At 41.4% G+C, this 26,123-nt stretch overlaps 1 protein-coding gene across 1 annotated transcript in view; it reads right to left on the bottom strand.

Annotated features, from left to right (window-relative positions):
- The window catches only part of LOC124128247 (E3 ubiquitin-protein ligase ZNRF3-like), a 77,596-nt gene extending 53,585 nt beyond the window's left edge, over positions 1-24,011 (bottom strand). Inside the window, exon 1 of the mRNA XM_046491632.2 lies at positions 23,671-24,011. Within this exon, the coding sequence (XP_046347588.1) occupies positions 23,671-23,859 (189 nt within the window). The 5' untranslated portion in view covers positions 23,860-24,011. The remainder of the gene's footprint in view (positions 1-23,670) is intronic.
- Positions 24,012-26,123: the final 2,112 nt, after the last annotated feature.

Below are 26,123 nucleotides of genomic sequence, written 5' to 3'. Positions count from 1 at the left end.
TTGGCACACTTATTCCAGTAACAGCCATTGTTGACTTTTGGCACTTGAGCGTCATGCAGTCCAATATTTTCTATACAGTGATCGCTCGCTATTGCGCTCTTCGATAAAGCGCTACTTCGGTTATTACGCGCGGTAACGCATGGCTCCCAAAATTTATGTACACTTTTAATACTGAGAGTTTTACACAGACATGATTGTATTGTTGTTCGTTGTTTATTTGCACATAACGCTTCTCATTGCATAATCAACGGTTTATCGCTGAATGGAGTTCTAATAATCTGTTTGAAAACATCCGCGGCAGGTCCCAGAAATATGATTGTTCTACTAGTTAACTTTTCACACTATACATCCTTTGATCTTAGAAGCGCATGCATGTAATAAAAGAGAACCACAAGTGAAGTTTATATTCTTAATTAGTGGGCAATCCAATTTAAGGCTAAACTGTCACACACATGTAGTTGCTGTCACAACACGGCGGTCATTCATTTCGTAATCACGCTTTCGTAACATCGCCTGTTTTTTCCCCGTAGTTATAACAAGCGATTTCATTGGATTAAAATTTGTTTCTAATGACGCTTTCTTGCCGAAATCTGCTACAAGTTTCGTGATTGGTCAATTTTGAGCACGTGACCTCAGGCAGCCAATCAAGCTGTGATACAAAGCTTGTGTTTGATAAATTTCAGAAGTTAGCGAAAGATTTTTTGTTAAATCGTGTTATTCTGAACGTTTTAAGCAGGTAATCACGATATATATTAAAAATATGGAACTTCGCGAATGTATCGTGCTAGGTTACAAGCTGTGACAAAGATTTTTCATGCATATATTTTTGCATTAAACGTTGTGTCCGAGCCGAGAATTCAAGGCGACGAAAGCCGAGATGTCATTTGACTTACATTACACGCGATCCCACGAAACGATGGAAATAATAACTTAGATGTAAGTTTGATTACTTTTAGATATATTTTTGTTGATTTTATTTATCACTTTGTATAATATATTTAAAGATTTGCTTAAAATAGTCTTTATTTTGCTCTTTGACATGTTCGATGCGGACCCGTTGTCGAAATGTGTGTCCGAGAATTTTATTTTCAATAACATCGCGGGAAATAGTGAATAATTTTTTAATTTATTGATAAAAAATGATAAATTAGAATGGAATACGTATTTCAGACATTGTGAAATATGACAGATTTAATAAATGAATGATATTACAGGTAGATCTAGGTCCATAAAAATATATACTATTTTGACGTGACGTGAGATAAACACATAGGCCTATTGATGATTTGAGATTTGCCGAGCGCGCTCCCCAGCCTCGGCCTCGGTTAAACGGCTCATCGTCTATAACGCCCACCAATTATTTGGACCCCATTGGTAGCGCAATAGCGAGCGATCACTGTATTATGTAATCAGTAATTATTTCACATTCAATCATATGTTCTTCTTAACTGACTAAAAGAAAAGACTCAAGTTCCTTAATTTCTAAACATTAGCAACTACAATCCACTGATTGACATGAGCATCTATGCAATTGGGATACGATGACATGCATCAATCAAGTCTGCGAGCCTGATCAGTGACCACCCGATTATGTAAGTCACCTCGTATGACAAGCATGGGTTGCTGATGACCAATTCTAACCTGGATCTTCACGAGCCTTCACGGACTTCACTGGTGACCCTCACGTATCATACATGTAGCGAATCAAGAATGTTACTTGGAACACAAGATTTGGGGGGCCCTAAACAATAAAATATGTTACGTGCATGTTTAAGTTAACGAAACTGTCATGGCACTATGGAAACTGTTGTGGACACAATTGTCCCGACTACCCTTTTAGCACATACTTCAGTAAGTACAGTGATCCCTCACTACAACGCTATCTTCGGGGTCAAAATAATTGACGAGCGTTAAAGATGATACAGCGGTTTAATGAAGGTCTAGTCGTAGGTGGTAGATGACCAACAAAACAGTATACATGCTCTGCCAACCTAACACGATTTACGTTGCACGTTTCAGAGTTCAAAAAAAGATTTGAATAGAAGTATATGATTCATAGTATAAAAACGATTTATCGAGTACTAATATGCGCTTTCAAAAAACACACAATATATTGCCAATATAAATTTTCATGAGTTAATCAGAGTTATACCCTGTATTAATGTCAGATACAATCAGTCAGTGTCCCTTATTTGGGACGATGTCGAAATCATCAGCCATCTTATATTCCAGCAACGATCAAGGGAGATAATACGGTCACATGCGCATGACACCTTCGTTATACTCTCAGTATAGAGCTCTACACGAACGGGCTATCACTATGCGGAGCTTGATAGTCGCGATGTGTGCACGCTAATTGATAAAAAAATAGTCAGAGGCGATTTGTATCAGAAAGATACTATTTTCCATCTCCATATCGATTAGGAACACATAAATATACTTATTTTATTTGCCCCAATATATTGCTACATTTACAAACATATCGCAATACGTATTGCTGAAGATTTGCACAACAGTATACCAGTGTACCGGTAATACCGCACACCCTTATGTCTCACACCATGGTGGTACAATGAATCACAGACAACCAAGTCTCCGAAACAACACAGAAACAACGTCAAGAAATCTTCCAGCAATCACATGGTCCAATATGGACAAATAAAATCACAAATTTGACTGATTTTTAACATGTTTAAGCAGTCTTTCAAAAGCAAACATTTAATAGTATTCCTAACATGCCTTAGATCAAACAGTTGTTTTAGGAAGTATGTTGTACACATCTAACAGGGGTTGGGTAGATACAACCATGTTGCCCATCCAATACACAAACTGGTGGCCACAATATGACTATGGGATACAACAGACCTATTGTACTCCTGAAACTAGTGCGTCAACATAGAACAGCTATACAGTGCCAGACACATACAAAATTTATACACAAAGCGTGGCTTGTTCTTTTTCATGTCTGGGGCAGCCTCCTATTCATGTTGTTTGATGCTGAAATGATTTATTGTCTAGTGGTATCTAAGCTTTGAAGATTGACAGACTTGCCACATTCGGAAACACAACTTCATTACTCAAGACCCAACTGCCAAGTAGCATCAAGTTTTTTAAATATACTCAGAGAAAGAATTTCAGTAACATAACGATAAAAATATATTAATCATAATTCAAATACCGTATTTTCTTGAGTATAGTGTGCACTTATTTTCCAAAAACACAGCTGCTTAGAAGGGGATGCGCATTATACACGCCATAATGAGTTTTGATGTATTTTTGCCCCCAACACAGACATTACCGTGAGCACGTAACACCGGAATACCATGTCAACAAATCCATACTGAAGTACGCAAATTAATCATGTAATTACACTGTCTGGTTATAAAAAGTGTTCATTGTATATTTGGACTTATGTTTGTAACTTATAATTGCTTATAATATTGTTTTAATTAATTTCGGTGAAATCGTGTGTGAAGCGATGGAAGATCGCACAACTCACCATTATTAACAGCAACCACAGTCAGCTATGCCGCTATTGACAACTTGAAACAAACTTTAGTTGACAGAGAATGGATACATATATCATAAATGTCATACTTTGACTCGTTAAAAGTCATATTTGTTGTAGTTTGTCGATTCTATGTCAACATGAAGTTCTCAAGATCACGTGCGCAGGAGCCTCGACAGTGGCTGATCAAATAGTTCCATGTGAAAAAAAATAACTGGCAATAGCGATCATCTGCATCGAAGTGCCACACTTAGGGTTATTATTATTTTAAATATGTTTAGTAAAGGCTGCAACTAAAATGACAAGATATTGGAATATATTATTCCTGATAAAAAATAGTTTCAGATACAAATTTTCCCGATCTTTGCATCAAAATCCTTTTAAAGTTCTATCATTGGGTAAATTTTAACCGAAACATCGGTAGATTCCAAGATAACATGTGTACAGCTTATTGCTGTTTTTGGCTTAGTTTATGAGAAAATACAAAAGGTAATCTTAATCAATGCCAATGCCTAGCAGAACAAAAAATGCAATTTGAATGGAAAATCAACAAATCTGGTGATTTTTCATCTCAAATTTCATATTTGTACTGACCAAGCTTCTTATCACCCGTTTGTTTACCAGAATTGGCTGAAGGGATACAGTATAATTTTTTTGTGCGCATAATATTCAATTTTATTTTTTTCCAAAATACTGAATCCACTAGAAGGAGGTGCGCATTATATTGGGTGCGCAGTATACTCAAGAAGAAACGGTACAGTTAATATAGTTATTTCCAATTACTCTTAGATGAAGAGAATTGTGAGTGTTCCCTTTATACAGTATTTTATGTTTGTTGTTTGTCTGTTTGTTTGACTGTTGTTTAATGCCGCAGTCAGCAATATGACAGCAGTCTATAAATAATCAAGTCTTGACTAGACAATCAAGCAAATGAGCACTGATCTATGCTTTTGTTTGGTTGTTTTGTTTTTTTTGTTTAACGCCGCACTCAGCAGTATTCCAGCTACATGACGGCAGTCTGTAAATAATCGAGTCTGGACCAGACAATCCAGTGATTGACATCATGAGCATCGATCCACGCAATTGGGATCGATGACATGCATCAACCAAGTCAGCGAGCCTGAACACCCGATCCTGTTAGTTGCCTCTTACGACAAGCATAGTTGCCTTTTACGGCAAGCATGGGTTGCTGAAGACCTATTCTACCCCTGATCTTACTGATCCATGCAGTTGGGATACGATGACATGCATCAACCAAGTCAGCAAGCCTGAGCACCCAATCCCAGCAGTCGCCTCTTACGACAAGCATGGGTTGCTGAAGACCTAATCCTGATATTTACGTGTCAATCCAGTGATTAAAATCACGAGCATCGATCTACGAAACAATACAACGATAAAGTAAGTTTGACCATACGATCCTCTGAGTCGCCTCGTGTAACAAGCATAGGTTGCTGAAGACCAATTTTGACCCGGACCTTCACGGGTCATTATTTAATGAACCACACAGTCTTACAATCATCCATATTCATGTTTCACTGAATCACATCCATTGACAGGTAATATTCATTGATCCCTTGAACAGCTTGTTCTAAATAATGAACTACAAAAATGTCTACCACCTCAAATTTTGTTACAATTTGGTTTATCGTGCATTTTTCTACCACTGAAGGGCATTCAGGGAAAGAACATATTCCCAAAGGCAAATGGGTTTGAAGAAGAGGTACCGAAATCATCATAGGCTGGTCACAATCACAGTTGAATCCTAACAGATCTTGAATGATTCTATGCCACCGAAAACTAACTGTCAATTTTGACTAAGCTGGTAATAGTGCATCACTGTACGATGCCAAGGTGGGGATCAAAACTCTTCCAGCATGGTTTATCTGCTCCAGAATTGAACAACGCTTACAAACTGACAAGCCTGACACATAACTCTCTATTATTCTTGTAAAAGAAAATGTAGCAAACATATTTTTCTACCAGTCAGTTCACATTCAAATGAGAAACTTGTCAAGAGCCTTGACATTCACATGGAAGATTGGGTGCAGATATACTGTCCGATTACATTCATGCACTCAGAACTTTGTAGCTGGTAATTTGCTGTGGGGGGTTTCAAGTCCCTCCCATCAGCTATGAAAATCACTAGATTACTAAAAGTGTGAGTAATTTTGTTTCGAACATTCAGGACATTTGTTGGGAATCTCGTTTCATCCTCGTGTCCCTTTCATCTGCTCGGCAAATCTAATGCAGTTAAATTAAATATTTATTGCCAAAATTTAAGATGAAAGAAAAACGCAACTATGAAATGATGGATCTAATAAACTGCATCCCGTTTATATCAATTTCAAGCATGTGTTAGTATAAAGACAGCACACATCCCTGCGCATGATGAAAGTAGGGAATGTCAGCTGGTCTCTCCCCAGTGCACATGGTGCTGGGTCCAACATATAGGGCCAGATCAGGAATGTGGGCTGGTCTCTCCCCAGTGCACATGGTGCTGGGTCCAACATATAGGGCCAGATCAGGAATGTGGGCTGGTCTCTCCCCAGTGCACATGGTGCTGGGTCCAACATATAGGGCCAGATCAGAAATGTGGGCTGGTCTCTCCCCAGTGCACATGGTGCTGGGTCCAACATGGAGGATTGGTCTCTCCCCAGTGCACATGGTGCTGGGTCCAACACGGAGGATTGGTCTCTCCCCAGTGCACATGGTGCTGGGTCCAACATGGAGGATTGGTCTCTCCCCAGTGCACATGGTGCTGGGTCCAACATGGAGGGCCAGATCAGGAATGTGGGCTGGTGTCTCCCCAGTGCACATGGTGCTGGGTCCAACATGGAGGATTGGTCTCTCCCCAGTGCACATGGTGCTGGGTCCAACATGGAGGGCCAGATCAGGAATGTGGGCTGGTGTCTCCCCAGTGCACATGGTGCTGGGTCCAACATGGAGGATTGGTCTCTCCCCAGTGCACATGGTGCTGGGTCCAACATGGAGGATTGGTCTCTCCCCAGTGCACATGGTGCTGGGTCCAACATGGAGGGCCAGATCAGGAATGTGGGCTGGTGTCTCCCCAGTGCACATGGTGCTGGGTCCAACATGGAGGATTGGTCTCTCCCCAGTGCACATGGTGCTGGGTCCAACATGGAGGATTGGTCTCTCCCCAGTGCACATGGTGCTGGGTCCAACATGGAGGATTGGTCTCTCCCCAGTGCACATGGTGCTGGGTCCAACATTGAGGGCCAGCTCAGGAATGTGGGCTGGTCCAACATGGAGGGCCAGATTTGCATTTTGAGCTCCATCACTTCTATTTCTACCATAGCACAGAATTTCTCTTGGTGTGACAGGTAATTATTTGGATGGGTTCAGAGCATGTATCGTGATAAAATGGAGAAATAATACACTGGATAATCAAGGATGGCTTTTCTGCTACTTTTGGGTTACTGCATCAATCGAAAGATTTTGCAACTTGTAAAGTTTGTATCTTTGTTATTCACAAAATAAATTTGCTTAATTGCTTTTGTAAGGAGTCATGTTGCATGGTATTTCAATGGATTGTACATTATCTTGTGAGGAAATATTGTTGATAATTTCGCTAATTGCAAAATTACAAAATAAGTACTGATCACACCCAAGTATTGCCACAGCTGAGTGAATTACATAGCCCGATGCTCCACCTGAAGTCATCACTTGGGGAATCTAGCCTCACTATGGAGTATGCAAGCATCAAACGCACACAAAAAACGGAAAGTATCTCCTTACTATCTACACCCTTTTAGAAAACTATATTTACATCACACAAAAGTCACATGAAATGAGCACATCACTAGCTCCAATACCCACTCCAGCGATATTGACATAGTGTTACAAAGGGCATACACAACACATGCACACTGTACAAATTGGTTGACAATGACGGGAGGGTCGGGCAGTTTAGAGGCCTGATTAGGTGGGCTATGCAAGAGCAGGCAGCAGCAAGCAGCTTGTTCCCCAACATAGCTGTGTTTCAATTACCATCGCCAAGGCCTGAAATTAAGTAAACACAGTGCATAAACTGAGCATTTTTTCCACAGAGGATATCCCTTTGAAGTTTCTGCACTCACGGACAAATATGCTACGATAATACCCTGTGAAAAAAAGATTGTTTTTGTTGTTAAGATTAATTGGGCTGTATGCACAGAAAGATATGATGTTCATGATAACGTGATTAGCCCAGAGAAACGGTCTCGGCATGTGTCGAGAATTATACATCAAACAGCTAGTGCTACTGCAACTTGTAACAGTTTGGGGGGGTCTGTCGGGGTCTGTGGGGTCTGATAAGACCCGCTGAGGAACAGGGGAGTGATGTTATATGGTCTTGTCATCAACCCATCTATCTATCTCACGTGAAGATAGTATTCCTTGAAAAGACATTTAACCACAAACACTTCACTTTTTTTAAGTCAAGTCATAAAATACCCCTTTGAAATATTCATGACTATCTGCTTTCAAACTGTTTGTAGCAGATGATGGTTGAAAAACATTTATACAGAATTAGAGAGTAGCATTTCTTTGATCTGTGCATGATGGCAATAATATTCCCATTTCATCAATATTTCCTGCATTAAGAATTTTATCGCCTTCAATTTCCCAATCCATTTATAGAAAATCACCATCGTGAAATAATTTCATTTTGGGGCTATTTACAAATAATGATGATTTGATTACAACTATATAGCAACAGTTTCTAATCATCCTGCATGATCAGTCAATACACTGTCAGGATGAAAAGAACAAATTAAAGCTAGCCATGTCGAGGAGAACATCTAAAGACTATTATTTCACCACAGGGATCTGGACATCATGGGAAATATATGCCCAGACATCATTCAAAACACAGCTGACTTTTTGGTGGAGAATTTGATGCCACCACAGGGAAATATTATTTGATATGCTGGCCAATCAGGTCATATTATGAATCGCTTGACTCCATGTCCACAAACAAGATGAAGGATTGCAAAAGCTACATGCAGAATGATTGTCAGTTATAGCTTTCTGTTCTTATATGTTATTGCAAACCTATTTTCGATTTCTATTATTACTGACTGAATAATCTGACAGCTTTATTTCTCATTTCCAAATTTTCAAATTTACATTACATCGACATTGCTGATTGAAGCCATATCTAATGGTTTTATATCACTCAGAGTATTCCCAGCAACAATGCTTCAAAGAAAAATTAGGAATAACAAAAGGTAATCTTTTCCATTGCTTAAAGTGATTTCAGGGTCTGTCATTTCCGGGTCATGAATAAGGCATGGTATCCCTTGATTAAACTTAACATGCAAATAAAAACAAGTCCCAAGGTGCAACAGGTGAAAAACGATAGACATGGTCATGAAATTTGCATGACAAACAGCAACGTAACATCATATAATCCATATTAATATCATCCACCTGTTCTTCAGAAAGAGGAAGAATAGTCTCCGGACCCAGACAAAGGGAGAGGAAGTGTAAATGAATGGCAAGAAACTTTCACAGGTTGTAAATTCTTACTGTAACTGTTAACAAGACAGTTAGTTCTTCATGGTGACCTCAAAGAAATGAATCTTGTGGTGGAACACTGCTTGATACTCGCGTTCATGGATGTTATGAGATGCTATACAGGTAGCATCTCTTAATCTTGCTTTTCTCCAAAACAGGTAAAATGCAAAATGGATTGTGAACTTTTCAATGGCTGATAAAATATTTTTTAAATTTACATCAACAGAATTGTTTCAAAAATAATGTTTTCAGCAAATATGAAACTTTTTTTTAAATTCTAGTAATAGGAATTGATCTGCACAATTCTCCCCTCACTGAAATGGTTATAGGAGCAACCCAAAATGATTCCAGCTGACGCATGTCAACCACCCAGAGCGTAAATGGGGTTGAAACTAAAGCCTAGTGGGTACATTTGGTGTTACCAGGGATTTATCTTGACCTTCTCAGAAGCGGATATTCAGACCCTGTTCTGTAACAAATGGCAGTATTTCGTCAGAATTTACAAAAGTAATGACAATAAAAATTCACATTTTCAACAATGTCACAATATTTTGCCAATCTGGCTGGGTACTTTGTTTGGAATCCTGTATAAATCCCTGTTTATCCACTGTAGCCCAGTGATTTAAATGGTGTTTAACCCTAGCCCTTGAAAATAAGTAATTATGCTTCAGACTATAGAAAAAAAAAAAATAGTCGGCCCCTCGAATGACATTGTTCCAAGTTGTTTTTTCTAAAAAAATATATTTAGACTCAAAGTTTTAATTAAAAACTATATGGTTTTGCAGCTGTTGCTGATAAAAATATCTAATCTCCATACACAATTAGCAACAGACTGGAGTCGAGTTAGTAATAGACGGAAGTCAAGTTAGTAACAGACTGGAGTCAAGTTAGTAACAGATAGGAGTCAAGTTAGTAACAGACGGGAGTCAAGTTAGTAACAGATGGGAGTCAAGTTAGTAACAGACGGGAGTCAAGTTAGTAACAGACTGGAGTCAAGTTAGTAACAGATGGGAGTCAAGTTAGTAACAGACGGGAGTCAAGTTAGTAACAGACTGGAGTCAAGTTAGTAACAGATGGGAGTCAAGTTGGTAACAGACTGGAATCAAGTTAGTAACAGATGGGAGTCAAGTTAGTAACAGATGGGAGTCAAGTTAGTAACAGACGGGAGTCAAGTTAGTAACAGACGGGAGTCAAGTTAGTAACAGATGGGAGTCAAGTTAGTAACAGACGGAAGTCAACATGGTCAAGTTAGTAACAGATGGGAGTCAGGTTAGTAATACGGATGTTCCTGAAAGTACAGCCTCACCCATGCTTCAAGAGAGATGGCAGTTATTCTGGCGTCCAAGGACTCTTAACACCATTTCTCTGCTCTTTCTGCCAAATCATTCATCGTCCTCAAAGTGGCAAGCATAATTACCCAATAGAAACAAACGACCAGAAAAGTATCAACTTGAGAGAAACCCTTTTTCTATCTTCCTTTGTAGGAGAGATCAAAGACAAGTCAAAGCACCTAAACTACATGTAAACACAGCCAGTGGGTATTTATAGATGGGAAAGCGACTGATTTGCGCAATCAAATGGCTACCTAAGTGATTCTAAAAGTGATCGGAGACAGGAGGATGAACATTACCTGTTTGCCGAGTCGCGTTTTGATCGTACCTTCAGGCTAGGCTGTGATGTCAGAGAGCAGCCTCACAAACTGACAGGTGGCAAACGGCCTCAGAATGGGTGACAATATGCTCCTATGATGTGACAATAATGTGGACACATGTGTCAGTAACCTTGATGGATCATCGTTCAAAACTGCCACTACATGTCTTAATCAAAACTTCCTTCAAAACACTCTTGTCATTTTGAAAAAAAACCCACCACACAATTTGAATATGTCAAAATCGCCTGCCAGACAGGCATGTCTTGTGATGGGCATACACAAGTTCCTGTTCTGGGTCCAGTCTACCCTGCTCTTCACTTTACTGTTTACTGGCCTCTTAACAATAGAAACTCACAAAACTATTCCTCTTGCATCACAAGGAACTTTTTTTAAATCATAAATCACTACTTGTATGTGTGAAAATTTAAATTCTGTCAAGAAAACTTACGTTATGACACTGAGCTTGTACATCAAAGAGAACAACAAAACAACTGCAAAGTAATGCATTCTGGGTAGGCTGATGGTGGATAGTGTGAGCACTGATCTACACGTCCAGTTATTCAGGTAGGAGATGGTCCTCCCTGTGTTCAGTCAGCCATTTAAAAAGCTGGTTGCCATGTTAGTATCAGTAACTGCAGGGTGTTGGCCTCATGTTTAAAACGTTTTCTTGTCATGTCACTTGGGTTCAATATTTGAAACCAATTTCTGGTGTCCCTTCCCTTCTCCCTCCATATTGTTGTCATCCTGCCATATCTATCTGTCTTACGCTGTGTATCTCCCTCCCTCCATCCATCTCCCTCTCTCCATCCATCTCCCTCCCTCCATCCATCTCCCTCCCACCATCCATCTCTCTCCCTCCATCCATCCCCCTCCCTCCATCCATCTCCCTCCCGCCATCCATCTCTGTCCCTCCATCCATCTCCCTCCCTCCATCCATCTCCCTCCCGCCATCCATCTCCCTCCCTCCATCCATCTCCCTCCATCCATCCATCTCCCTCCCACCATCCATCTCCAACCCGCCCTCCATCTCCTTCCCTCCCTCCATCTCCCTCCATCCATCCATCTCCCTCCCTCCATCCATCTCCCTCCCTCGTTCCATCTCCCTCCCTCCATCCATCTCCCTCCATCCATCCCCCTCCCTCCATCCATCTCCCTCCCGCCATCCATCTCCCTTCCGCCATCCATCTCCCTCCCTCCATCCATCTCCCTCCATCCATCTCCCTCCCTCCATCCATCTCCCGCCATCCATCTCCCTCCCTCCATCCATCTCCCTCCTGCCATCCATCTCCCTCCCACCATCCATCTCTCTCCCTCCATCCATCCCCCTCCCTCCATCCATCTCCCTCCCGCCATCCATCTCTGTCCCTCCATCCATCTCCCTCCCTCCATCCATCTCCCTCCCGCCATCCATCTCCCTCCCTCCATCCATCTCCCTCCATCCATCCATCTCCCTCCCACCATCCATCTCCAACCCGCCCTCCATCTCCTTCCCTCCCTCCATCTCCCTCCATCCATCCATCTCCCTCCCTCCATCCATCTCCCTCCCTCGTTCCATCTCCCTCCCTCCATCCATCTCCCTCCATCCATCCCCCTCCCTCCATCCATCTCCCTCCCGCCATCCATCTCCCTTCCGCCATCCATCTCCCTCCCTCCATCCATCTCCCTCCATCCATCTCCCTCCCTCCATCCATCTCCCGCCATCCATCTCCCTCCCTCCATCCATCTCCCTCCTGCCATCCATCTCCCTCCCTCCATCCATCTCCCTCCATCCATCCCCCTCCCTCCATCCATCTCCCTCCCGCCATCCATCTCCCTTCCGCCATCCATCTCCCTCCCTCCATCCATCTCCCTCCATCCATCTCCCTCCCTCCATCCATCTCCCTCCATCCATCTCCCTCCCTCCATCCATCTCCCTCCATCCATCTCCCTCCTGCCATCCATCTCCCTCCCTCCATCCATCTCCCTCCTGCCATCCATCTCCCTCCTTCCATCCATCTCCCTCCCTTCATCCATCTCCCTCCTTCCATCCATCTCCCTCCCTCCATCCATCTCCCTCCCTTCATCCATCTCCCTCCCTTCATCCATCTCCCTCCCGCATCCATCTCCCTCCCTCCATCCATCTCCTCCATCCATCTCCCTCCCTCCATCCATCTCCCTCCTTCCATCCATCTCCCTCCCTTCATCCATCTCCCTCCTTCCATCCATCTCCCTCCCTTCATCCATCTCCCTCCCTTCATCCATCTCCCTCCTTCCATCCATTTCCTCCATCCATCTCCCGCCATCCATCTCCCTCCCGCCATCCATCTCCCTCCCTCCATCCATCTCCCTCCCTTCATCCATCTCCCTCCCTCCATCCATCTCCCTCCCTCTATCCATCTCCCTCCCTCCATCCATCCGCCTTCTGTCCATTTCACTCTATCCATCTCTCATCCTCCTTCTATTTCTATCCATCTATCTCACTATCCATTTATCTCACTATCTCATGCTATCGCCGTCTATCACACTCTATACATCTCTCACTCTATACATCTCTCACTTTCCCTCTATCTCACTCTATTCCTCTGTCTAACTCTATCCATATCTCACTCTATCCATATCTAACTCTATCCATATCTCGCTCTATCCATATCTCACTCTATCCATCTCTCACTCTATCCCTCTATCTCATTCTATCCATCTCACTCTATCCATCTCTCACTCTATCCATATCTCGCTCTATCCATATCTCGCTCTATCCATCTCTCACTATCCATCTCTCACTCTATCCATCTCTCACTCTATCCATCTCTTACTCTATCTTTCTATCTCATTCTATCTCTTTATCTCACTCTAACCATCTATTTCAGGCTATCCATGTCCCTCCATCTATTTCACTGCCTATCTACCTCACTCTATCCATCTCTTACTCTATCCATCTCTTACTCTATTCATCAATCTCCCTCTATCCATCAATCTCCCTCTATCCATCAATCTCCCTCTATCCATCTATCTCCCTCTATCCATCACCCTCCATCTATCTATCTCACTTTCTGTCCATCCAAAGGAATCCTGGTTAATTCCATACCTACCCCATTATCCTCACAGTGGGAAAAGCAACTTTGTTACAGGGAAATTCTACAGGGAAATTCTTCAGGCCCAGAATGTCCTGGGAGAGACTATACATATACACTAACTGGGTACCCATTCTCACAGCCCAACACCCTGGGTAAGAAAAGTATAGGGTATTTGATAAATTTCATACCCAAACATAACTGGGAGACAGCAAGTGATGTTCTGTAGTCTTCTTCTCCCTCATGAACCCCATGGGGAAAAAGGCAAGTGATGTTCTGTAGTCTTTTTCTCCTTCATTAACCCCATGGGGAAAAAGACAAGTGATATACTGTAGTCTTCTTCTCCTCATTAACCCCATGGGGAAAAAGACAAGTGATATACTGTAGTCTTCTTCTCCCTCATTAACCCCATGGGGAAAAAGGCAAGTGATATACTGTAGTCTTCTTCTCCCTCATTAACCCCATGGGGAAAAAGGTAAGTGATGTACTGTAGTCTTCTTCTCCCTCATTAACCCCATGGGGAAAAAGACAAGTGATGTACTGTAGTCTTCTTCTCCCTCATTAACCCCATGGGGAAAAAGACAAGTGATGTACTGTAGTCTTCTTCTCCTCATTAACCCCATGGGGAAAAAGGTAAGTGATGTACTGTAGTCTTCTTCTCCTCATTAACCCCATGGGGAAAAAGACAAGTGATATACTGTAGTCTTCTTCTCCCTCATTAACCCCATGGGGAAAAAGACAAGTGATGTACTGTAGTCTTCTTCTCCCTCATTAACCCCATGGGGAAAAAGGTAAGTGATGTACTGTAGTCTTCTTCTCCCTCATTAACCCCATGGGGAAAAAGACAAGTGATGTACTGTAGTCTTCTTCTCCCTCATTAACCCATTGGGGAAAAAGACAAGTGATGTACTGTAGTCTTCTTCTCCTCATTAACCCCACGGGGAAAAAGGTAAGTGATGTTCTGTAGTCCTCTTCTCCCTCATTAACCCCATGGGGAAAAAGACAAGTGATGTTCTGTAGTCTTCTTCTCCTCATTAACCCCATGGGGAAAAAGACAAGTGATACAAAAAACCTAATATGCTAGATCCACTTGCATGGGGTAGTGTGCTCTCGTTCAGGGACGTACCAGGCGAAACTTACCGTGTCCAGTACACACACACACACAAGTTACATTGTGGTTCCTTGGGGTGCAGAAAAGTATGACCGTTTGAATCAATAACCAACATTATTGTTGATCTAAGCCTCATACATCCCTAATATTTCTATTCTGGTCAGAAATACACACCAATTTCAGAGTGTCGATGGTTGAACATTGAAATCCCAAACAATAACAGGCTTACGTTTTATGAATATGTGCAATATGACAGCAATATTTCAGCTATAGGACAGCTGTCTGTAAATCATGTCTGGATCAGACAATCCAGTGATTGACATGAGCATTGATCTATGCAATTGGGATACAAAGACATCACCACCCGATCCCGTTAGTCGCCTCTTACGACAAGCATGGGTTGCTGAAGACCTATTCTAACCCGGAAATCAAGTGACGTTATGCCACATGTTGCTAGTCTTGGACCCCTATGTCCATACCTTGTACTCCTTATTACTGAGAATCCCCCAAACAATGGACCCAGGTAAATCCCTGACCAAATTCTAAGCAAGGGCAGCAGAAATGATGAGCAAACACACTGAGTCACTTCCCCTGAAGAAGAAGATAAAACTTGCCTAATGTACTTCACTTCAGAGAAGCTTAACAAATTCCCATCCTCATCTTCAAATTACTACCAACCACAGTCCCAATGGAGCTCAACCAAGCTGACAGAAGGGCATGAATAAAGAAATTAAACTTGCTAAAAAAGTTTAAGCAAATATAGGCTTTACATGCATAATGGGCCACCATCTTCAAAGAGATTCCAAAACATGACTCTTTAATAATAATTTTAGAAAGTTTAAGTCTATTTGGTGTAACTTGATGAAGTCATTGAAACTGCTGATAGGCTATCCCCGGTGTCTATTCATCAGTAGGGAGGACTCCCCTCTTCTATGTCCTTGCTATCAATGGGTTGACCTGACCTCTGTTCCTCTTGAACCGATCTTGTTTCAAAGTCAACGAACCATGTCAAGGTCGTGCATGCTTCAACTCCTGGTCTAAGTGACGTTTTGTCCTGAATGGCGTACTAAAAGGTGCTAAGAGTCATGGGACATCACCAAAGGCTAATATTCTACTGTAGAGATTGTATCTAGTCAATACTGCGCCAGTTTGAACGTGCATTCACACCAGCTCATGATGTTCCCAGTTACCAGTAGATGGGATCTATCCAGAATATCAGCAATCACTGAGCCAGTTTAACCATCTTTGTAAAAGAATATAACATTTATAAAACACATCAAAACATCAGGGGTCCCTGAATACCAACAAAGACTTAGCTATTCTGCCCATGGGTGTTCATATAACAGGGCTTCTGAAAGGTTAATACCCAGAAGGGCAACCCTCCGCAGTTAATGCCCATCTGAAAGTGTCCATTGAAAAATAGTTTGAAATCTATATACCTTCACATTCAATGAACAGGTGCTCTACGTCAGAACGAAGCAAAGAGATGGAGTTGGTTAACATGACCCGAGATTTATGGGAGGAAAATAACAATTTCAATATCGTAAATATTGGTTCAGTCGTACCAGAATAGATACTTTGTTTAACCATGTTCTTTCTGGTGTAAGCAAACCAGTGCTGGTAGAGGAGTTACACCAATTAAATCACCTCCTTTCACATCCTATCCCATAATACATGCGTAGGCAGCTGATCGGGCCAATGAAGTAATGAAAATTAGTGATTATAAAAAAAAGCAAATTCTGCGATTTTTCTGCAATTCAGCGATAAGTTACATTTTCTAGAAATCTTTCCATCTCAGAATCATAGAATTCATCTGGGTCTGACAATGGCAAATCTGGGATCCTGCTACATGTGAGGGAGGCAACATTGCAGCGCCTTACCTTGCTGGGCCACCTGGGCTCCCTGAGTAATCAAAGCCCTGTGTTTGTGTAAGTAATCGTTACCTGAGATCCCTACTATAATTACACGAAACAAAGCACAGGACAATGTCCTCTGATTAAAAGGGTGAATGTTTCAGGAAGGCAGGTAGAATGCATTGTCATTTTCAAGGTGAAAAAAACCCACCTGACTAAACAACTGGGATTGTTCTGGTAATGTTTAAATGAGTGTTTCACATAGATAAAATTACCACGGATGGTGCAGTTGGATAGATGGAGACAGTCCCAACTGTTTAAAGAAAATAATTATCTATGTTGACATTAAACTGACATTAGGGCGGAGAGTAAAGACACTGTCATGACAAAAGCTGCTACAAATGTCTGGTACACAGCTCATATTATATTTTTGTTCATATTATTTCCCAGTATGATTACAATAATAACATTAGCATCATGTTACCAATGCCACCTTGTTTACGGATATTCTTGGGAGGATTCAGACAGGAAAATAATTGATTTCTCATAAATCTTATAAATTATCAAAAACAGGGTTTACTTTAGCATGTTTAGGGTATTTTCATTTAGAAACCCTTGAAAAAATGACAAGCAAAAAGCAAAAACTACTAATTAACAAAACAATTAATTATTAAAAAACTGTGTTGAAGTTGAAGAGCCAAACGTAAATACTTTGAGTTCTACGAGATTCAACACAACCAAAAACAATGAATAAAGAAGGAATACGCAGCGACCAAGCTTCCACTTTGAGACACGTAAGTTTGACACCACAGTGTTCAACTGTATTGGTGAGCACATTTTCTGTCAATCAGAGCATTAATTATTTCATAAAATTTGGCTTTTCCAGTAAAAGAATGGTCTGGCTAAAGATTGGCACAATATTTACTAATTCCAACATCTACAAAGGAGCAATGGTTGGCACTTAATTACAAGTAGTACCTACTGGTATTACAAGTCGAATAAATTCTACATGTGTTAAACCCAGAATATATTTTAACTACTTTTTTGTATGTACACTAGATATGTTTTCAGTACTTTGTTATATAGTTAATTATTTCATGTACAGTTTATTACACACATATATATATTGTTTTAACTGTGTCACATAAACCACCTGGGCGTTACGATGTCACGCTGACATATAATACCATAAAATCTAAAAATTATAACGTGAGGTGAAATTGGGTTTTGGACACGTTCAAGATTATTGCACTTGATTATAGTGACGTGCATGCATGAATGTGTGTGTGTGTGTGGCTGCTTATACTAGTCCAGACTAATGCAGATTTTATAGTGCAAGGCCACTGAGATACCATGCCACAGTCTAACATGAATACCCCACCCAGATGACTTTATACACCGAATCCACCCGTCCTTGTTTTAGCCCCTTAATGCCGAGCACCAGACAGGATAACAACCAGTACCGTCTTTTAAAGTATTTTGGTATGATATGCCCGGGCATCGAACCACAGACCTTCCTCTCTCCGGGCCGACACTATTCACGGAGCAGTCCTAAAAATTACAAAGTCTGACATGATGCTATTTCACTGAGAATGTTCAAGCAGTGAAGTTAAGAATAAAACAAATTAGTGTAATTCCTCCAATAAGAGCTGGGTATGTAGCGGCATACAACAGTTCGTTCAAAGAGTAAGCATTTATTAGAGGTACTATGGTAATTATTTAATCTTTAGATGTTTTTAACAAACTGAGGTAATGAAGCTTGGTTCATACAAAACTTGACCCACAAAGTCTGAGGACTGTTCAAAGCAACGATCACACCTTGCAAGCTTAAAGTCTGGCCCAAGTGTGATTTGAAACAGATTTATTAGGAATTTCTTACTTCATTCTATAATGCCAGCATGCCTCCATTAGCACATACACTATTATTCAAGTCATCACACCAGCATTGCAACATTTTTTATCTATATTTTCCATGGTAATCTATTGCTACACAATGTCACCATTTATCAATTCAAATAAGAGTTAACAGAAGATGACAAATCCCCCTGGCCCCCACAACTTCAAAGAACAAAGAATACCAACTAATTCCAGAGATATGATCCGGACTAGCCTGTCTCTAGGACGCTAGAGAATAAACTAAAAAAGAAGTCCAACTCAAGTCTAGAATGATTGGTCAAGTCTAGATTAGTCCACACCACACCACTTGAATCAAAGTCAAACTTGTTGCCATGGAAATGGAAAGAATAAAAATTCTTTAAAAAATCCTTAAATAGCAAAAGACACCAGAAGATCTTTGTGTGTGCAAAAGTTTCATGAACGAATACCCATTAGTTTAAGTTTAGAGACATAATCCTGACAAGAAAGGATTACAGATGGACAGACGGACGGACTACCATTACTATATTCCCCCTTACTACATACCAGGGGGATAATGAGTGAGTTGGGTTTAACGCCACTTTTAACAGTATTCCAGTTATATCACTGCGTGTCAGCTTAATGTGGGAGGAAAGCCTGAAGTGATGCAGGTCTCAGATGTTTACCACTTCGGTGAAACCCACGAGCACGGGTATGGTGCTGACAAACCTAGAAACATAATCGGGGCGAACTGGGATTCAAACCCACAATCATAGGTTTCTGGCACAGCGAATCGCGGCACCTTAGACGACTGGGCCACCTGTGCCCTCCACCAGGGGTATAAAAAAGCATTAATTGTAATATATGTAACAGAAGTGTTTAGGCCAATTTCATGGCCTTTTCAAGTGTCTTACTGTGTTTGTAGCTAAACACTGAATTCAGTAATAATCCATCTACCTGTATATGAAGGTGGCCTGTAAATCAAGTCTTGATGAGACAATCAAAGACAGCCAAATTCAAGGTCTTTTCGTGCTTCTGCCACATTTTTCGTAAATCAATGTTCTCAAACCCAAAAATGTTTTCAAGGATTGAAATAAAAAAATTAGTCTTGCTTTTTTTTATGTGTTAACCAACATAAATGAAAATAGTATTCATCCTGTACTTGGAATACTTAAAGCATAAATATCTTCTGTGACATATTACTTTAATAGTTCATAGCAAACAGAGTTTTTTGCAGACAAAAGTAACTGAGTAACTAAGTATTTTATATGAGTGCACATACAAGATGTGAGACTACGGTAAACACAACTTCTCACCTATGTTTATATAATGAAAGATACTGCATAAACAGACTCCACATAGATACTGCATAAACAGACTCCACAAACACACTGATAAGAAGAAAAATAACACCATTGTTGACAAACTTTTAGACAGACGTCTTACTTTTGATAAACATTATCATCCATTTTAAAAAAACACAACTGACCTTGCTTATTTTATACAATAAACCTACAGACATATCCACCCAAGACACAAAGATCCGGGGCAGAATAGGTCTTCAACCCATGCTTGCCTTAAAAGGCGACCATTCTTGTCGAAAGAGGCGACCAACGGGATCAGGTCGTCAGGCTCGTTGACATGGTTAAAGCATGTCATCGATCCCAATGGCGTGGATCGATGCTCATGATATCAATCACTGGATTGTCTGGTCCAGACTCGATTATTTACAGACCACCGTCATATAGCTGGAATATTGCTGAGTGCGGCGTTAAACAACAAACCAAACCAAAACCTGAGACACAAGGATAGGAACTGTATATGTTGAATAAACTTAGACTTTCAGTTCTTTCACGTGTAACTTTGCCATGGGTTATCTTGCCAACAAGATGCTGAGGTCTGTTCCCGTACAAAACAACTAAGTACAAACACAAGGCTGTTTAGGCCAAGAATACTACTCAACATCTGCTAAGGACCTTTGACTAAAGGTGACTATCCCAGTCCTTAGCAAATCTTGAGTAGCATACTACATCATGATAGTGGAATATCTGTACTTAATATAAATGTAGGTCCCAAAACAAGTCTTGCAATATTTCACAGCAATAAAATTATTTTTTCTTGGACTTTGTGTCAATCTGCCACAGAAAAGAATTCTTTCAAAGCTTTTTTTTTCAAATTTTATGTCGACTCACCTGTCAAAAACAAAAAGACACTGGCAATGTAAATATCAGTTTGAACATTTTTCATGATCAACAAATTGATAGTATAGAGAAAATACAAGCCAAACACAAATTGAAAGTAATGTTTGTCCCCAATCACTTGAAGAGTTGCCAAGAAATTACCGCTAACTCTGGCAAGCTCTAAGTGGCTTCAAGGACAAGCAACTGTGGCCGTACATCCTGCTATCACACCTGGGCTATTAACAGGTACCGCAATTATCACTTCACGGTCAATTTACTGCGAAAACCTTGCAGCCAGCAGTAAGTGGATAATTAACAGGTGCACCTCTTTAGACTGCTGAGTAACTAATCACATTGATCAGTCAATAAGTACTTAACTACTTTAACTAGTTCTGTTATTGTGCACTGACACATGAATCACTGCAAGATTCTATCATATACAAGCAGGAATAATTAGGTTAAACACATGAATTTTTCTTTAATATGGAACTGAGGATACGGCCAATTTCAAAAATAAATTAGCCATATATTCCTATATAACTGAAACTTACTTAAAAAAAACAGGAGATAAGTGTTATCAAGGCCACATATATTTATTTTATCAAATGGGTAATCGATTTTCTCAGTCAATTTGCCCATAGTCAAGGGGGGAAAAGTGCAAAAAAAAATGTGGACTGGGTTAATTTCCTAAAACTTCTACTCTCCGTACTTACATCTCTCAATAAAAGAACCACCCTCATTTCATTCTCATCCCCAGCTCTTGGTAAGAGAGCGCCTTAATACTCAAGGGTTCCTTTCGAAATGATCGTTATTTAGAATTGTACATAACTATATTCTGTGTCACTTAACTCACTACTACATACATGTATGAGGAGTCCACTCCCATACCCCTGTAGGAGCTTTAAAGCATCACTAAACGAATATACCGACAGCTCTAAACATTCGTCCATCTCTGCTTTTTCACATGGGACATGATTTCAGCTGGTAGTTCCGATTTTGTCCACTGAAGATAAGGCAATCCTTATTGTCCTAATAAGTTTTATTCAGTGGTAAGCATTGATATGGGCTCACTACTGAGGGCACCAACTGAAGAGCCTGCTATGCTGCTATATCAATACTTGAAATCCATCTCATTTCCTTATTCTAAGGCTCGATCTCATTTCCAGCAACATCCATCTTCTACCCTAAGGCTGAGATGCACTTATCCTTCCGAACTAATCCACCAACCTCATACTGTCTCTAATGAAACTACTGGGAGGGTGAAGAAGGTGTGTGTGGGGGGGGGGGGGGGGGGGGGGGTTCTGAGAGGTTGGGGTGGAGTTGTGCTGCCATGGTTACCAGACTGTATTGCTTTTTATCATCCTTCTGTGGTCTATCAAGTTCCACTTATCTTTCTGAGGACGAGCTGGGAATATATTGATAAACAGGACTCAAACTGACAACACACAACTGTAACAAGTCATTACCAGCCTCTATCAATTCTCTTGTGAGGAAAATAATGTCAGTCTCGCGCAGTTACTGTCCACTCACTCAGTGACCATGGTGGTTGATTGCTGACTTAATGGCTTCTCTGCTGCTACAATCCAGGCCGAAAATCTGATGTTCTGGCAAATATCAGAATAAGGGGTGAGTTAGTCGAGTTTAAAGCCTCTTGGAACAGTGGCAGTTATAGTCCGGCATGTTAGCCCAATGTTGGTAGAAAACACATAGTAACACTTCTCGTAGACATTTACCAGTTTGGTGAAGAATGCAGATGGCAGTGTCTTGCCATGGAAAGAAGAACCCCATTATGTGTTACAAAGAGTGCGAGATCCGGGTAGAGAATGGGTCTTCAGCAACCCATGTTTGCCCTTGGAAGGAACCATGCTTGCCGTAAGAGGCGACTAGCAGGATAGGGTGGTCAGGCTATGCGACTTGGTTGATACAAGTCATTGCACATAGACTGTCAATCATTGGATTGGATAAATCCCCTGTGTGATGAGTGACCGCCTTGACAATTTGGCTACCCCACCAGATAGGTTCTTGACAAATTATCCACTGAGCTGTTTCAATAAAAGCAGATCATCCTTGTTTAATTACTTCAATAAGAACTGCAGTTGATACAAGGAAATTAATAAGAATAAAATGTACACCAAAGCAGGAGATAACAAAGTGTTCAACATTTTTAACATTACAGAAATCAAACCTGGGGCTTCGGCATGACGAGATGAAGACTTAACCACTTTTCCACCCTCTATCTTGATGATGATGATACAACTAAAATTCATGACAACCCTTATAATAAAATGCTGATATATCATAAAGGAAAGGTAATAAAAGAAATATAATCATCATTTGCCATTCATAACCCATTTTACTTTACTTAGTCATAACTGTTAGCCATATCATTAAGTCTCAAAGTAACATTTGCACGAGTGTCGTATTGCTCCGAACGTCAAAAGGAGGTAGAAAACAGCCATAGCACCTCTACACTCGTCTTCTTGCCTGAAAATTTAATCTGTCAGGTGTATTCAGCCCAAGTCAACAAGCTATACAGGGGTTTATCCCGGCTGCACGACTGCCGGCTAACAAAACACAAGGGTTGAAAAGCATGGAATGCAACCATCGGTCCCTTTAACACTGCCGCTATCAAGCACACAACACGCACTCGCTCTGTTGACAACACAGCCCATTCATAACAGCCTCGGCGTGGAAACTTTGTACAACTTTCGCGTCTTCATGTTTCAATTAAACAATCTAGAATTGTTTTAAAGGTTACATTGTAGTACGTATCAATTGTGTAAACAAGAAATCGCATCCTTGCCCTTGGTGGACACAGGTCGGGAGGGTCGGCTGACCGCGCATGAAGCAATCTGTCGACCCGTGAATATTTCACGTGCAGCACGGACCGCTCGTGCTGTGTGATGTACTCGTGTGGTGACGGGAACAAAAACACGGATGTCTCACCTGCATCAGCTGTCCTTCAGCGCTGACTCGGGCACCTGCAGCTGAGAATTCTCCATTCAGTCGGTACGATCTCGTCTTGTAATCGCCATTTTCCACAGAATTGAACAGTACTATCTCCAGAATTCCAGTGTTTTGTGTCATTCCACGCGATGCCACTAACATACACAACAACAAGACAACCAGATTCATCTTCCCGGAACGTCTCCGGAGCTTAGGACGCGGGACATCGCTTCCCTGAGTCTCCTATCGACATATACACACCCGCACCCTCTCTCGCCACTTCTCTAGCGGTAAGCTAGCATACCAGTCAATGGCGGCGTGCATCAAAGCCTTTGGAGAGTCACGTGGTTTATAGGGTTTCCCCGCCTACGGGGAGAGACACGAATAATCTGTGCCGACCCCACCGTGCTCGCTTAGCTTCAGACCGAGCAAAAAATACCCGCCTTTGAAGTTACTGGCGTACAGAGAATTTGTAAACAAGGAGTGAAATCATAAATGTCCGGTTCGATATGAATTGTACAAATACGCATGGGTAATTGAAAAAAACAACCTTTACCGTTAACGGGTTTTTTTCTTTCCACACACACTATTCTTATGTTCATTATCCACTAATTGCAAAAACTATTTCGATCAATAGTCTTTGATACGGCATCGATTCGTTCGAGTCCATGAAACATTTATTATACACCTTGTTAGGTCGGTGAGGTAATGCTGTTTGTGATCGTCTTAGAGTTCAATGGGAGCAATTAAGGGGTGGGGGTGACAAGGGGAGGGTGAGTCCGGGAGGGAGTGTGTGTGTCGGAGAGAGGGGGGGGTCTGATGGGGAGGTTGACACGAAAGGGGAAGAAGTGCGCCTGCATGAACTTAAATAACTTTTGATTCTATGCCGTGTGAAATTCACGGCTTGTATTGATTCACTGCAGGCGTTTAAATAGTATTCAAGAAATATAGGTACTGCGGTGGATTGAGTTTGTTTTAGTGATTCGATATACCTTGACTGCATTCCGAAATTTGCTATAGGTGTAGTGAAAGGACGACGATTCGATCCCCGGACGCGTCACACCAAAAATACATGAAAAGATGGTACTTGCTTTAACTCTGCCTGGTGCTTGGTATTAACTGTTAAGAAGATAAAACAAGGACTGGTCGGCTGGGTATCCATGTTAAACTGCGGCATGGTATCTGAGTAGGGTAGCACTATAAAACCGGCATTAGTCCGGGCTAGTACAAGCAGCCACACACACTCGTTCATGCACGTCGCTAAATAAATACATCATGAACGCGACGTTAAACCTGATTTTATCACATCACCTCACCTGCTATAGATACTGTGACACAACAAGCAGCGTATACGTAATGGATGCACACTCTCTGCTATTTCACGGTGTCCTTCAGTGTGGTCGAGCCTGCAGGATCATTGGATAGTATAGAGACTCATTAGTTAACGCACTGAGAGCCACATCAGAGAGCGTGCTAGAAATCGTGGGCTCGAATCCCGGTTTGCGCTGTTAATGTTTCTCGGGATGTCCGCACCTATCCAGTGCTCGCGGGTTTCCCAATAGTGGTAGACACCTGCATCATTGCGGGCTTTCCTCCCACATAAAGTTGACACGCCGTGATATAGCTAAATTTCTGTTCAAAGCGGCGTGAACACTCATAACTGAGAGCTGAGCTCAGAAATTAAACAAACTTCAAACGTCTACCCGTCGCGCACCCACTGTAGTATCCCTGCCATCAAACGGTTAGAACCTGTGGTATCCGGAATAGCTTAAACTGTTCCAATGACAATGCTCGTTCCTGTCACTTACAAATTATTTATTTTGTTTGTTTGTTGTTTAATGCCGCACTCAGTAATATTCCAGCTATAGGACAGCGGTTTGTAAATGACATCATCAGCATCGATCCACGCAATTGGGATACGATGACATGCTTCAAGTCAGCAAGCCTGACCACCCGACCCTGTTAGTCTGCTCTTACGACAAGCACCTATATCGTGAGTACACAAAAACCTATATATAGTATAGTTAAGCTGAGTGTTTAACGCTGCACTCATCGAAATTCCAGCTATACCACGGCGGTCAGTAAATACTGGAATCAGGACCAAACAATCCAGTGATTGACATGAGCATCGATCTACGCAATTTGGATGCTGTGACATGCATCGACCATGCTAGTCAGCGAGCCTGACCGCCCGATACAGTTAGTCGCCTCTTACCTTTTATTTTGTTTAACGCCGCACTAACAATATTTCAGCTTTATGACGGCGGTCTGTCAATAATCGAATCTGGACCACACAATCCAGTGATTGACATTATGAGCATCGATCTACGCAATTTGGATACGATGATGTGCCTCAACGTCAGCGAACCTGACCACCCGATCCCGTTAGGCGCCTTTTACAACAAGCACGGGTTGCGGAAGACCTAGTCTAACCGGGGTAAAAAAACAACCGG

The sequence above is a fragment of the Haliotis rufescens genome, unplaced genomic scaffold (assembly GCF_023055435.1).
Source record: "Haliotis rufescens isolate VD_foot unplaced genomic scaffold, xgHalRufe1.0.p SCAF_15, whole genome shotgun sequence".
NCBI classification, from domain to species: Eukaryota; Metazoa; Mollusca; class Gastropoda; order Lepetellida; family Haliotidae; genus Haliotis; species Haliotis rufescens.
Note: the sequence above shows the minus strand (reverse complement) of the source record. Positions and strands in the feature narration are given on the sequence as shown.